Raw genomic sequence first — 15,027 nt, forward strand, 5'->3', positions numbered from 1 at the left:
TTCCTCTCTCTCTGTGTGAGGGCGTACATGACCTCTCCGCTGTTCGTGCACTTGGCCACATCGACGGCACACGCACACATCCCCCCCTCTGCTGCCTTACACGTCTTTGTGCGCGTGTGCCGTCGATGTGGCCTTGCTGCTGCCCAAGCCCCCTTTCTCGCTTCATGCTGCGGAGGCTTTTGCATTTGTCTTCTCCTCTCTGTCTCTTTCATTCTCGCTCACCCACTCCTTCAGAGTGATCCTCCTGGAGGACACAGTCATCACAGCAGCACAGCGCAAAACAGCAAGAGCAAGACAGTGCGCCGCCTTCTCTCTACCCCCTTCCCCCTTTCCACTCGCACCTCACACAAGTATCACCTGCGCACACACGCCAAGGAAGAGGGCGGGACGTGTTGCACTCGACGCTGACACAACAACCCACTCGCAGACCCACGCACACCCTCTGCCACACCACTTGTGCACTTGGGTCCTCTTTGATTGCTCCTATATAGCAGAGCTGCTCTTCGTGTGTACAGTGACGCAGTCCACCAGGAATAGTGACGGGCTGCTGCCCCCCTCTTCTCCCTCGCAACTCCCTTCGCTGTTTGTCTGTCGGTTTGTGTGTATTGCTGCGATGAGCATCCACAGCGTCTTGCGTCGAGGCTGCCGCAGCGGTCAGCAGCGGTGCAGTCTTCTCTGGAGGTTTTCGGTCACCGTCTTGGTGCTCGCCATACTCGCAAGCGTTGCCACACAAGCTGTTCTGGACGAAGTGGAGAGTAATGCTTCAGAGCATCCGGCGGACACCTTTGGCAATGAAACGAACAGTGTGGTGGCTCAGGCCCCAGCGGTACATATAAACGCATTCCATGTGCTATCCGCGGATGACAAGCTCACGCCGGCCAGTGCTGTACCGCAGCACCACGATGACGCAGCACTGGGAGCACCAAAGTCCTCACTCAGCCAGCAGGGGCACTACGAGCAAGCTACGAAGCGCGCTACTGAGCTGCACACGGACTCAGTGCCAGCAGACAGGAAAGCCGGAACTTCTTCTCCCCTCCCATCAGAGGCCTTCACGGAGGAGTCCGTCCGGGTAGCACGTGACTGGCCCGAGCAGCCGCTGCCGCAACAAGATGTGCCGAGCCAAGTGCCGCTGAACAGCACCCTGTACAGCGGCGAAGAAGAGAACTGGCAGCATGAGCAGCAACATCAGGCGACAGAGCCGACGGCCAGCGCCCCATCACTTATGTGCACAGACGACACGGATGTTCCCTACGTGGGTGATGCGCATGCCGCACCTCCGGCTACAGAGCCTGCCACTGTTTCCAACAACCATGCTGGTATAACCGCCGCCGCTGCTGATGCGGCGCAGGGATGGGAAGCTTCACCACCACCACCACATGAGGACGTTACTACACCAGCGCAGCCAGATGAGCCATCCGCGTTCGATAAGGATACCCCTTCCACTCCTGCGTGGAAAGAAAGGGATTCATCTGCATCGCCGCAACCACGGACAGAGGATCGGTTGCCTTTCCAGAGGGATGGCCGAGATCCGCATGAAGACCAGCAGAGCGCCGCGTTGGACCATGACGCGCGCACCACTCCGCAAAGTGGGCCTGGATGGGAGGTGACGAAGAGACAGCAGGAGGCTGCCGCGGAGGCCGCACATCAGGAAACCCCACCAGCGTCTACAGCCAACGCAGCACCCGCTTCGCCTGAAGCGCCCACGGCGCAGAGGACTTCAGAAGAGCTGCACCAGGCATGGGCCGGTGAAGCTCACGAGGAAGTGGGCGGCGAGGTGTCATCAGACTCCCCTTCTGTGCTGGAGGCGCAGGAGCAACAGCTGCCGGAGCACCATGACGAGCACCAGCAGTGGACGGAGGGCGGGGGAGTTCAGGGCGATGGTGCGACGCATGGCGCAGAAGCCACTACAGCGGATGATGGGGTTCTCACCGGCACGTCGGGCGGCTTGGCGAAGGAGGTGTGGCCCGCAGAAGCGCCACTGCCTGAAGCGGAGTTGACGGCAGAGGAGCACGCTGCAACTGCGGAGGTGCCTGAAACTGATCGTTCTGTATCGCTGTTCGCCACCGCCGATGTCGCTAGCGATGTGCCGGTGTCTCCTGAGGAGAGCGGTGAGGCTGCAGCCTATGTGCAAGCGACAGAGGACCAGGTTGAGCCCGGTGATGCTGCTTCTGCCACCGATGCCGACACTATCAGGGATGGGAAGGGGGCGGCCACGCAGTTTTGGGAAGGACCGGATGATACTGCTGCTGCTGAGACTGGCTTCACGGAGGGGGCAGAGAGCTCCGTCAGAGAGTCTGCCGCTGATGTGGGGAATGCCGATGGTGATGAGCTGAACAAAGAAAGGGAAGGGTTTGCGCCTTCTTCAACAGCCTCTGCCGCAATCACCACGCCCTGTAGCAGCACCGACACGCCGTATCATCCTTGGGAGCACCACGTGCTGCACCCTCGATCCCCACCCCCGTCGCGACTTGCTCTCTCCTACCTCTACTACCACGCGCTGGAGGCGCTCTACGTGGATGAGAACGTGACGCTTTTCGTTCAGCGAGCCCGTGACGTGGCGCCGTACGGACATGCACGGCTGAACTGGCTTCTCGGTGTGCTGCATGCCTACGGCGTCGGCGTCCCGCGCAGCGAGCGGGATGCACTCATGTATTACTCCTTCGCCGCTATGGAGGCGGTACCTGAGGCGCACATGGCGCTCGGGTACCGCTACAAGCTCGGCCTCGGGGTTGTGGAGAGCTGCGAGAGCGCGCTGGCGCACTACCGCGAGGCAGCGGACGCGGTGGCTATGACGTACGACGGCACTGCTGCTGCCTCCGACAGTGGTGTGACACCGATGGCCGCTGGCGCCAAGACGATTGGCAGCGGCAGGGGCAGTCGCAGCGGTTCAACGTCTTTCTTTGCCTACCGCGACGACGCTGCCGCGTCTGACGTGCGCAAGCAGCGCCGGCTGGATCTTATCAGCCTCAAGTATCAGGCCGACATCGGCGACGTGGATGCGATCCTCACACTAGGGTACTTGCTCCTCAAGGGTGACTATCAGGTGGCGCGCGATGGCCGTCGCGCCGCCACCTACTTCAAGGCCGCTGCCGAACAGGGCAGTGCACGAGCGCAGGGTGCTCTGGGTCAGCTGTACATGGCTGGTGACTCATCCATCACCCCACCACTGCGGCCTGACCTGCGGAGGGCCCTCCACCACTTCCGCCTAGGCGCTCTGCAGAACGATGCTCTGTCCCTGAACGGGATAGGCTTCCTCCACGCTATTGGGTACCTCCATCAAGACCAGCGCCATGGCGCGGCCGACACCAACAGCCACGCCACTGACGAGTCAGACGTTGACGACAAGTCTGCGGCGCCGCCGTTGAACGGGCCGCCGGACTTCGTGACGGCGGCGCAGTACTTCTACCGCAGCCACTGCGCTGAGGGGCTGTACAACCTCGGCGTCCTTTTTCTGCACGGCCGCGGGGTGGTGCTAGACAAGAAGCAGGCGCGCCGCCTCTTCGAAAGGGCGGCGAAGCAAGGCAGCGTACTGGCGCAGTGGCAGCTGGCAAACATGCTGAGCGAGGTCGCCGAGGACAGTAGAGGCATACCAGCGGCAGAGTGTGAGCGGGCACTAGCGCTGTATCAGCGCACCGCGTCCTTTGGCACTTGGCAGCACCGCGCGCCCGGCAACCACCGTTCGGGTGGCGGTGCCGCTGTCGGTTCTGACAATGCAAATGTGCAGCCGCAGCGGCAGCGTCATGGTGATGCGGCGAAGAAGATGGGAATCAACGGAGACGGTGACGCACAACTGTTGAGGGAGACGAGGGACAGGCACGTGTCTTCCCACGACGGCAGCCGGGGCCAGGACGATGACGGCGGCGCTGCCAACCATCTTGGCGGGTTTGTGCGACCGCGGTCGGAGGCGGAGTATCAAGTGCTGCTCGCCGGCATTCTCGACCGCCTGCACGCTGTGGAGGAGTCTTTGGTGTCGTCGGACGAAGGTGAAGGGCCCACCACTGTGTCGTTGGCCTCCTTTGTCGAGCTTCTCAGCCTGACTGAGACGGGCGACGCAGTCTCTCCGTGGGTGGCCGCCCAGTACGTAGATGAATACCTCGAGGTCGCGGACACGACACTGCCGGATGGCAGACATGTCGGCAAGGCCGGTGCGGTCCCTCTGTTGTGGCCTTCGCCCTCCACGCCAGCAGGGACTCCTCAGTACCTCTCCGGCGAGGCGGCCGCCAGCGAGCTGCTCTACCATCTACTGCAGCGCACCGTGCTGCATCACACGCACACGCACGCCACGCTCGGGGCTGCGTATCTGCGACTCGGCAATTTCTACTATTATGGGGAGTCCCCCCTGTACGGGGTGAACATGGAGCGTGCACTGGCGTACTACCGCATCGCAGGTGATCAGCATCACAATGCACAGGCACTCTTCAACGTGGGCTTCATGTACCAGCTGGGTCTGCATAAAGCTCCTCGCGTGACGCGGGTGGTGGGAGGCATGTCCGCCCAGGAGGTGGCAGGGCGTCCTGACGTGCTGCGGCACTACACCAGCGTCCCCACAGGGGCTGAATGGATGGTGCACTCGAACCCGCCCGAGTACCTGGTAGCATCACCGGCCTTCTACTTAGCTGTCAAGGCCGCGGCAAACGCGTGGGACCGCACCAGCGCGGACCCGATGGCGCGCGGCGTTGATGTGTACCTTTCGTGGAAGTACTACACGGCGTCACTCAGGCAAGAGGAGCGGGGCTGGATGGCAGTGCAGTTTGCCTTGCTGATTCTCAACGTGCAGTGGTCTCTGCGGCACTTTGGCATCTCTGGGCTGCTACCGCAGTCGTCAGCGTTCACGTCACCCTCCGCTTCGTCCTCGACTTCAGCTGACTCGACGTTCTCCCTGGATGAGGTAGGGATGAATGGCGTTGATGTCCCCCTATCGACCGGCGTGGGGGGTGCCCATTGGGCGCACCAGGACAGGCTCGCCGCTCTTCAGGGGCCATTGGGCATGCTGACTGCCATGCTTCAAGTTATGTGGAGCCACGTCAAGAGGAGCGCAGTGGGCGCTGCGAAGGCGATGTTATCGTGGTACGAGCTGTTGGAGAACGCGATGCTGTACGGCGCCATCTTCGTGGCTGTTATTGGGCTGCTGGTTCGACACCACGTGGCATAATTGTCTCCCCCGTGTGTTGTCGTTTGGGAGGTGAGTGGGTGGGTGGCGGGCAGGCAGAGCCACAAAGACGGTAAGGGGACTTGCAGACTGTCGGAGGACTTGCGCTATGATTACATTCCCTCCCCTCCCCTCCCCTTCTCTTTTCTTCCCTTCTCCGAGCCCTCGTCTGTGCTTTCTCTTTCCTCCCTGCCGCACCACGGACAAGGCGCACACCGCACTTCTCTCCGCACGGGGTGGCACACCGGCACCGCCAGAAATTCCCCCCCACCATACACACAGGCGAGTGGAGTGGGAGGCGCGAAAACGAAGAGGAAAGCGAATCACTCGTCTTCTCATTCTACTCGCGCGTACGTGTACGTGTGTGTGTGTCGGCGGTTCAAATTTCAAAGGAGAAGCGCCGATCCCAGCACACGACGCACCCCCCACCCTCCAGGCACCAAGAGCCGAGGAGGAGGAGAAGCAGAGCACTTCAGCGAGCAGCACACACACACACACGCCGACTCCTTTCTGTTTGTGCCCTTCATTTTTTTTTTTTCGCTGCCTTCACTGGGTACAACAGCGTGTGTAGGTGCCACACACTCATTCGTGGCTCAGCGGACGTCTCCGGCTGCCTGCGTCGCGCTCACTGCTGCGTCTGCATCCGCCTCGGTGCTTGCGACCATCTACGATCCATGTTGTGCACCACCATCGCTGTCACCATCCCTCATCGCTGCCCCCCTCCCTCCTTGCCTCCCCCGAGTCGCTGAACAAAATGCACAAGTGCGCACCAGGCCTCCGGCGACCACCTTATCCCCCTCCTCCCTGTGTCACCCCCCCGCACACACACACACACAAAAGTAGCGGGCTAAAGGAAGCGAAAACAAAAAGGGCGGTGACCTCTCGCTGCCATTCCGCCCCTCGTCCCCCCCTCCCCTCCCCCCGCTCCCCACCTCTCCCGTGCCTTAGACTCTTTACCCCCACTTGCTTTGTTCCCCCCTATTCGTGTTTACCCCGCTGCTGCTGCTGCTTTGCTCTCCCACTTCACGAGTCACTTCATCCACTAGGCTCGTACGTACCCGCGCTGACGCAAGCGCCCAGTCTTTACCGACGCACCCCTACACAGGCACATCAGCAACACCTTCACGTGGGTACCCCCCGTTCTTCACCCCTTTTTCTGTGTCGTGCGCGCTCTTTCTCTCTCTCCCTCGCTCTCTTCCTCGCCGCCTCGTACCCCCCCCCCCCCCCCCCCACACACACACACACACCCACACACACACCCACCAGTTGCCAAAAAAACTCAGGTGGCGCTGAGCCAGTGGATCTGTGACTCACTTCCCCTCTTTCCCTGTTCCGCGCAAGCCCTATATACATAGACACCCGCGACTGCACTGACGCACCCACATACTCTCGCACTATACATCAGCCGTAGGGTAGGGCATCTGTGCTGCGCCATCATGCTGCGCTGGACTTCGCGCTATTTGTGTGCCGCCGCCGCGGCTGCGGGGTCTGAGGTGCACCGCGACATTGAGGAATTCGCCGTTGTCGTCGTCGGCGGCGGTCCCTCGGGGCTTTCGGCTGCCATTCGGCTGAAGCAGCTCGCCGGGGACCAGAAGGACTCTTTCCGCGTCGGCCTCATCGAGAAGGGAAGCGAGATCGGCGCCCACACGCTCTCCGGCGCCTGCGTGGAGCCGCACGGGTTGGATGAGTTACTGCCCGGGTGGCGTGAGCAGGAGGGCTCTATTTTTTCCAACATGACACCCGTCACGACCGACGCCTTCCATGTCCTGACAGGGCCGTCACGTAGTCTCAAGATGCCGTGGCTGCCCTCAACGCTGCACAATCGCGGCAACTACATCACATCCCTCGGTGGCGTGTGCAAGTGGCTTGGTGAGCAGGCTGAGGCACTCGGAGTCGAGATCTACCCAGGCTTTGCGGCGGCGGACGTTGTGGTTGACGAGGCCACTGGCGCCGTGACGGGGGTGCAGCTGAATGACAGGGGTGTGGACAAGAAGGGCAGGCAAACGGCGCAGTACGAGCCTGGTATGATCTTCCGCGCAAAGCAGACCATCTTTGCCGAGGGCTGCCGTGGCTCCTGCACCAAGAAGTTAGAGAGGCGCTTTGGGCTGCGCACCGCCGACAACCCACAAACATTCGGACTCGGCATCAAGGAGGTGTGGGAGGTGCCTAAGGAGCGGCATCACCCAGGCACTGTCATGCACACGGTGGGGTGGCCGACGACGGATAAGGGACACGACAACACCTACGGCGGCGCCTTCCTCTATCACTACGGCGACAGCCTCATTTCGTGCGGCTACGTGGTGGGCCTTGACTACTCAAACCCTTACTGCCGACCGTACATGGAGATGCAGAAGTGGAAGACGCACGACCTCATTCGGGAGCAGCTGGAGGGCGGCCGTCCGATCCTGTACGGTGCGCGTACGTTGGTTGAGGGCGGCTTTAGCGCACTACCAAAGCTGCACTTCCCCGGGGGCGTGCTAGTGGGTGACTGTGCTGGCTTCTTGAACCTGCCGAAGATCAAGGGCACGCACACGGCCATGAAGTCTGGCATGCTGGCCGCCGAAGCCGTCTACGAGGACGCCTTCAAGGGCGGCAAGGAGGAGGCGGCCAGCGGCGTGGAGTGCAAGAGCTACGACGACTACTTCCGCAGTAGCTGGCTGTACAAAGAGCTCTACACAGTGCGCAATGTTCGGCAGAGCTTCCACAAGAGCTTCACATGGGGCATGGTCTACACCGGCATCACCTCGCTTCTGGTGAAAGGCCGCGAGCCCTGGACACTTCAGCACAGCACACCAGACAACTTGTCTCTGAAACCAGCGAAGGACTGCGTGGAAATTAAGTACCCGAAGCCGGATGGCGTGCTCACCTTTGACCTGTTGACCAACCACAGCCGTAGTGGGACGGCTCACAATGCTGACCAGCCCTGCCATCTGTGCCTCAAGGACCCCAAGGTTGCCGAAGAGGTGAATCTGAAGAAGTACGCTGGGCCGGAGGCGCGCTTCTGCCCGGCTGGCGTGTATGAGTTTGTCAATGATAGGCTAGTCATTAACGCGCAGAATTGCCTCCACTGCAAAGCCTGCGACATTAAGGACCCGACGCAGAACATCAACTGGACGGTGCCTGAGGGCGGTGGTGGCCCCAACTATCAGAGCCAAATGTAACGTCCACGTCTTGCTTTCCCTTCCCTGTGTCTGCCTCACCCCCTTCTCGCTTTCTTTTCGTTTTATGGCATCTCAGCAACTCTGCGCATGTCTGTGTGTGTCTGTGTGCGTGTGTCTCCCCTCTCTTTCTCTCTGCTGCGCGGAGCACCCTCCCTCTCTTCACCTCCTACCACTCTTCTCACGTGGCAGTGGCGATTGTGGTGATGAGGCTTAGCAGGAGGATGGGGGAAAGTAGGAAGTGATAGCACCGGCGTCATGCCTCTCTTCTAGTGGTCGGCAACAGAGCTGTGCGCATATGTATGCTCCTCTTGGGGGGGGGGGGGGAGGGGGAGCAGGTGCTGAAGAGCGAGGTGGACGTGTGCCAATTAAGTGAAGGCCATCGTCCCTGTCGAAAAATGTTGGCGGCGTGCTTTCTGGGGGTGTGCGCGTATGTGAGAGGGAAAGAAGGCTTGCACAAGCGCACGCTCTCCCTCTCTCTCTTCCAGTGCTCGTTGTGTGTTGCCAGGGAATCAGAGGAGCGAAGACGAGAGAGAGAGGGAGACAAGGCGAGATATAAGGTCTGTACAACGTCACGCGACGAGATTACCAAGCAAAACGAAATGGTCAATACCCGAAGCCAATCGGATGTGAGCACCCAGCGCGGGCAGCCGCAGCGGTTTCGGGCCACCGGCACAGATGAATATGTTGTCTGCGCCAGTGTGCGCGCAGTATTCTCTATGTGCTTCATTCATTGGACTCATGCACATGTGCGGCGCACCGGTGTGTTGGCGCACTCTCCGCACCGTTTCCCCTCCCCTCCCTCAACAGGCAGGGGTGCCACACAAGGCGTGTGTGTGTGTGTGTGCGCGTCTGTGTGTAGGGCGGTGTGATCACATCGAGCCTCCCCCTCCCCCATCCCCTCTCTTCTTTCTCCGTCTTTCGCGTTCCTCTTGCGCTCCAAATTTTTGATCCGATGTGCTGCCCGCTGCTCTCCCCTCCCCCTGTGGTGGCACAGCTCCACGTCACCATCGAGAGCGAGCGAGCGAGCGAGAGAGCGACATCGAAGCCGAAAAAGACAACACACGTCGAGAAGTGCAGTCTCGATTTAGAGACGAACACAAACGTCAAGAAGCCGCACGCCCCATTTTTACGCGCGCGCTCAAGACAAAATGCTGAGCTGCTTCTTTGGGGCTGAGCTGAAGCCCGATGGAGTCCCGATGAGCTTCGCCATCCCGAAGGGGACGTCGCTTGTCATCACACAGTGCGCCGTCACGAGTATGGTGCCGCCACCGCTGCCACCGCAGCAGTCGACGGACGCTGGGGCGTCTTCGTCACTGACGGCCAAGGCGTACAGCCCTGTTACACTGTGCGTGCAGGGACATGGCCTGCCCACTCGATTTGCCGTCTGTTCCTTGTCCCCGGAGCAGAGGATCACGTACTGCCCCTTGCAGCTTCTCTTCTCTAAGGCGGTGTCATTTGTGCTCGTGCCACAAACTGGATCTACGGCTGCTGCTGACGCGCCGTTGTCATCCTCACCTGCTCTGCAGGTAGGGAAGAAGACGGGGCGGAGTCAGAAGCACCACAAGAACGCATCAGGCGCTCATGGCGCTGGCGCCGAAGCTGCCGCTGTCTATCCGACGGTGCACCTGACGGGCTACTACGAGCGTCCCGCGGACGAGGACGAGGACAGTAGTGGCATGGCCATGAACTTCATGGAGACAAGTGATGACGAGGAGAATGACGATTCATCCGATGCTGCGTAGCAGCAAACTAAAAGTGAGTTATTGTGGATGCGGAGACGGACGAGCGGCCCTCTTGTGTGCGGGTGTGTTGGCTTGCGAACCGCGACGGGAGAGGGGGAGGGGGGAAGGGGAGAGTGGCGGGAGTGAGTTTTGAGCCTCTCTGCCTGCTCTTCTCTCTATCTCCCCACTCCTCGCCGAACTCCGCAAGCAAACAAGACAAGGAAGAAGGACACCGTGGGCAAAGCTGCCGACGCACACTCCCACACACACACGCATGGATGTTTATGGCATACGCAGGCAACACCCGTGTGCATCTCCCTCTCTCTCTCTCTCTCTGTGTAGATGGGTGTGTGCCTGTGCCGGGTGTTGAGCGTGTAAGGGGTGCGTCGCGTAGCCGTTGGTCCACGTAAAGTGAAAAAATTTGAAGCCAAATGGATAACAGAGCCCTTGTCACTGAACACGCCAGCTTTACGTGGAGCATGCCGCCGTTGGCTTCCTGGTTCGATGGGTGAAAGGGAGGAAGCTGACCTACATCCGTAGGAGGCAGCGGTCCTGGAAGTGGGTTAGGGAGGGGGAGATACTAAAGTACTGAGACACTCCCCCACACTCCCACCCATACGCATGGCGAGGCGCACGTGAGGTTATATAGCGATGGCACAGTCTGCGGAAGGCGAAAAACAGTGAACGAGAAGGCAGCCAGCGTGAGTCAGCTCCCCCCCTTCTTCTCATCCGTCTATACAAATATGTGGCTGCTCTGCGTGGTCCAGCACGGTCACTGGAGCGGTTGCCCACGTCGTAAGCCGTGGCGTCGGTCTCGTGTATGTGTGCACGTGCGCGCGGGTGTGCCGGTGCCCCCTTCCTCGGCTTTGTTTTTCTCATTTCCTCACAAAGTCACCCAGCCGCCCTCCTCCTCCTCCTCCTCCTCCTCCTCCCACCACCTCCCCCCTTCCCTCCTGTGCCATGCACTGCTCCTCTCTCCCCTCTCCTCCTTCGCTCTTCTTGTTCGTTCCAGCCAGCACGTCCCGTTACATCTTTAACGTTGGCGGCGCCACTTGCTTGGCCGAGTTTCACCAGAATCGCAAGACGTCCCCTTCGCCCGCACCCTTTACTCGCCAAGCAACGTTACTCCACCTTAGGTTCGTCTTTCTCTTTCTGTATAGCAGATGAAGCCGATTGTGCTGAGCTTTCAGATTCCGTCGATGCGGGACGCGTGCAAGGCGAACGCGCGGCGCAGCAGTGAGGCTGCCGCGGCTGCACGGACGCTGGTGGTTCCCTACCCGAATGGCAAGTTCACCTTGCAGATCAGTGGCATTCACGCGCGGCTTGGACCGACGAAAACATCCGCTTGCACGAACAGTGGGGCCTGCAAACCTAGGCAGAAGGAACAGCACACAGAGAGAATGCCGTCATCTCTCTCTTCGGACAGTGGTCTAGCGGCTGATATCGTCGTGCACGCGCACGTCTGTGGGGAGGTGAACTGCGCGCCGAGGTCGTACGTCGTCGCTGTGATTCCGCTGCGGTTTGGCGGCACGGCTACTCCCCCCCTCTCAGGCCCTGCGCCCTCGTCTTCAGTCCCATCCACGTCCGTTGGTACTGTGACGCTGCCGTCCGCACCGTATGACAAGCGCGTTATCAACGCACAGGCTCGCATGGCACACCGTGGTGTCATGGCACCCGTGTTCACCTCCGCCTTCGCGAGGCTGGACTTGCGCACGCAGGTGGAGCGGGTGCGACTGAGCTTCACTGTCGTTCCCTGTGGCAGGCCCGCTGAGGGTGGCGCGGTTGCCAACGGCGCGGCCCACGCACACGCAGGTAAGCGACTGCGCGAGGAGGCTGGCAAGGGTGCTGGCGACGCGGAGTCCGCGGCGCCGCTGGACTGCGCTATCGACGTGACGGTGGTGGGCACGGTGTCCGCTATTGCGTAGTCGCTGAGAGTGCGTGCGTGTGTATGTGTGTGTGCGATGGGAATGAGTGGGGAGGCTGCGCTGTGAAGGTTTGGGTCGCCGTGTGCGTGGCAGCGGTGGTTTGGCCTTTCGCTTTTGGGCTTCTCTTCTCATTACATCGACTTCGCAGATGGCGCACTTTTTCTCACTCGCTCACTCCTCCTTGCCGTCGCTCTGACGCACTTTGAGGCACGCCCATACCCGGGCATCCACACTGCCCGGCACATCACCTCAGCAGTCGTTCTCTCTCTTTGCCTGAAGGGAGAAGCGAACGCAGGGCTAACCGACAACATTCTAAGCTCCGTGGCTCAGCGACAAGCGACCCAAGACACAACACCCATCAACGGCGAACATAACAGAGTAACACACACACACACACGTGGCAGAGAAGACTACGCTTCAGACCGCCAAAGAACGTGCACATCTGTGTGCCCTGCATGCTGGATGGCACGACGTCTCCCCCATCCCCTTCTCCATGCTTCAGCATCACTACCTTCTACTCTGTTCCTCCCTCCTCCCCTTCTCATCATCACTATCCGTTCTTCCACCGACCCGCCATAAGCACGACAAGAGCTGAGACCTGTCAGTCACTCTTAACGAGCTGAGGAGGCGACACTGCGAGACGCAGGGGAGGAGGAGGAGGAAGACCACATCCAATCCCTCTTCGGTGCGTGATCAACGTGTGTGTGTGTGTGTGTGGGGGGGTGTCTCCCTCACCTCAGTCGCTTAGTCCCATCACTGCTTTTCCTCTCCACGCTCGTTTCTTCTTACTGCCCTCCTCCCCTCTCCCTCCCTCTCGTACTCTCTCTTACTACCGAGCGCAAATCGCTTCTTTTAAAGTCATTGTCTGCTTCTCTGTCCCCCTGCTGTGTCTTCCCTTCTCTCTCACTTCTCCCCTTCCACACACGTTCACACGCACAGTCGAAGGGGATACGTATAGACCGTGCGTTAGAGCGTTGGGGGGCAGACGAAAGGAAAGAGATGTCATCGCCGCGAACGCATGTCATCGACTTGGGCTGCATGCCGCGCGAGGAGCTCATCGAAATCGCCAAGAAGCAGGCGAACCAAATCCGCGAGAAGAACAAGCGCATATCAGCCATGGAGACGTTCATCGAAAGTGTCACCGGCGCGCCAGCGGAGGAGAGCCTCTCGCAGTCCTCGCGCGGCTACCAGAGCGCCCCTATGCACAACTCGAGTACGGAAACATCAGCCTTCTCCGCTGGATCTGGCACTGCCACAGATGCCACCGCTTCCGCATCGCAGCTGCGTCAACTGCAGCGGGAGCTGGAGGAACAACAAGTGCAACACAGCTTGCGCGTCTCAGAGCTGGAGGAGCAGCTGCGTGAGCGGCAGCGTGAATACGACCAGCTTCAGGCGAAGGTGGACACGTGGAAGACGAAGGTCATGACCGTCATGATGGCCGACCAGGAGCGTATCCGCGGCCTAGAAGCTCAACTGGCAGCGGCCACGGCCCCTTCACTGGACTCTGGCGAACCTGTCGCTGCCCAGCACCAGCAGCAACAGCACTTCCAGGCTCAGGTATCTGCTCTTCAGCAAGAGCTCTACAGCGTTAGGGAGGCGCTTCAACAAGCTCACTCTCAGCTTCAAGAGCAGCATTGCTCGTCAGTGCAGCCCACATTGCCGTCTGCCGCTGCCACATCGATCACGGAGAGCTTCTTGACGAAGGCGCCGCCGGCAGTGCTTAGTCCACCGCCCTCTCTTCCATCCACAGGGCTCTTCGATAACACCCTCTCTGCGCCCCCAGCACAGATGGCTGCCGCTGACATTCCACCTGAAGTGCTCGAGGACGCTGTGCAGGCCAAGCTAGCTTTGTGGAAGGAGCGAGTCAAAGGGGCCATGCTGGAGGACAAGAATCGCATTCAGGAGCTTGAGGCGCAGGTGGCGGCGCTGGAGACTGCCACCAACGCTGCCCAAACTTCTGCTGAAGAGCATGCAACGGAGATGAGCCGCCTGCAGGGGGCGCTAGAGACCGCGGAGCGCGAGCGCGAGAACGCGACTGTCGCAATGAACTCTTTCAGGGAAAATATGGAGGAATGGAAGGAGAAGGCGCATAGCTTCTTGGAGAATGGTGAGATGCAGCGTCGTGCGCTGGAGGCGGAGGTCCAGCGCTTGAAGGAGGACCAGCTCGCTGCTGCTGCGCCGGTGGAACGCAAGGAGACGTGGTCGCAGACGGATGTGGCGGCTGACGTATTGGAGAACAGTACAACGGTGAGCCCTGTTGCGGCTGCCGTGCAGGACGTTGAGGTGCAGGCCTCCGTCACTACGGACGTTCCTTTCAGTGTACCCAAGGATATGTCTTTGGTGCCGAGTCCTGTGGTGCTGCCCGAGTTGCACCTGCACAGCTTGCAGGCTCTGTTAGGGGAATGTGAGCGCGTGGCGGCCGAGAACAAACGACTCCATCGCGCTGTCGCGCAGCTGTTCAGATTCCGGGAGGAAGTGATGCGAGGGGTTCGCGCGGTTGCGACACCTCCCGGTGCCGCCGCGCTAGGAAAGATGCTTGAAGAAGCGGTGCGTGTGTAGATGTGCGTCTGTACAGCTGTTCGTGTGCTGCCACTGCTACTGAAGTCCTAACTACTTTTGGTATTGCTCGCTGCGCCTACGCGTGCAGTGAGGTGGAGGAGGAGGGGAGAGTGACTGTGAGCGAGTGAAGTACTGAGAGGTGCACGAACTTCTACGAGGGCACGAGGAAAGAGACAAGGCCAGGCACATGCCCTCCTACGGGCAAGTGCATACACACACACCCACACGCACCCACACACAATGGGTGGGTGGGGGGTATCAGGTGCTTCAGAAAAGGTGAGGTGATGGGATGAGACGTCGTTTGCAGATATGCCTCTTCGATTGGCTGTTTAGGCAGCTCGTGGGGCCCCCCTCTGTTCCCCTCTCCTTGTGCTCCGACCGCACACCTCCTTTTCACTCTCTTAATTTCTCTCTCCCCCTCGTCGGCGTCCACGCACCCACGTGCGCACCAACTGCACGAGACGTGCGTTGATCTTCTGTGCACTTTCTCCTTTTCTTTTTGTGCCACTCTC

General features: G+C 60.3%; 5 protein-coding genes across 5 annotated transcripts; all 5 read left to right on the plus strand.

Annotated features, from left to right (window-relative positions):
* Positions 1-613: 613 nt before the first annotated feature.
* Positions 614-5,152, plus strand: LPMP_070630 (hypothetical protein; the record flags this gene model as incomplete). Its single annotated transcript, XM_010705769.1, has 1 exon — positions 614-5,152. The coding sequence occupies one exon, from the start codon at positions 614-616 to the stop codon at positions 5,150-5,152; it is 4,539 nt and encodes a 1,512-aa protein (XP_010704071.1).
* Positions 5,153-6,585: 1,433 nt separating this feature from the next.
* On the plus strand, positions 6,586-8,310 carry LPMP_070640 (electron transfer flavoprotein-ubiquinone oxidoreductase, putative; the record flags this gene model as incomplete). The annotated part of the gene is made up of 1 exon (XM_010705770.1): positions 6,586-8,310. One exon carries the CDS (start codon positions 6,586-6,588, stop codon positions 8,308-8,310), a length of 1,725 nt encoding a protein of 574 aa, XP_010704072.1.
* A 1,148-nt stretch (positions 8,311-9,458) lies between these two features.
* Positions 9,459-10,052, plus strand: LPMP_070650 (hypothetical protein; the record flags this gene model as incomplete). The annotated part of the gene is made up of 1 exon (XM_010705771.1): positions 9,459-10,052. One exon carries the CDS (start codon positions 9,459-9,461, stop codon positions 10,050-10,052), a length of 594 nt encoding a protein of 197 aa, XP_010704073.1.
* A 1,142-nt stretch (positions 10,053-11,194) lies between these two features.
* Positions 11,195-11,956, plus strand: LPMP_070660 (hypothetical protein; the record flags this gene model as incomplete). Its single annotated transcript, XM_010705772.1, has 1 exon — positions 11,195-11,956. One exon carries the CDS (start codon positions 11,195-11,197, stop codon positions 11,954-11,956), a length of 762 nt encoding a protein of 253 aa, XP_010704074.1.
* Positions 11,957-12,955: 999 nt separating this feature from the next.
* On the plus strand, positions 12,956-14,515 carry LPMP_070670 (hypothetical protein; the record flags this gene model as incomplete). The annotated part of the gene is made up of 1 exon (XM_010705773.1): positions 12,956-14,515. One exon carries the CDS (start codon positions 12,956-12,958, stop codon positions 14,513-14,515), a length of 1,560 nt encoding a protein of 519 aa, XP_010704075.1.
* Positions 14,516-15,027: the final 512 nt, after the last annotated feature.

The sequence above is a fragment of the Leishmania panamensis genome (genome assembly GCF_000755165.1).
Source record: "Leishmania panamensis strain MHOM/PA/94/PSC-1 chromosome 7 sequence".
NCBI classification, from domain to species: Eukaryota; Euglenozoa; class Kinetoplastea; order Trypanosomatida; family Trypanosomatidae; genus Leishmania; species Leishmania panamensis.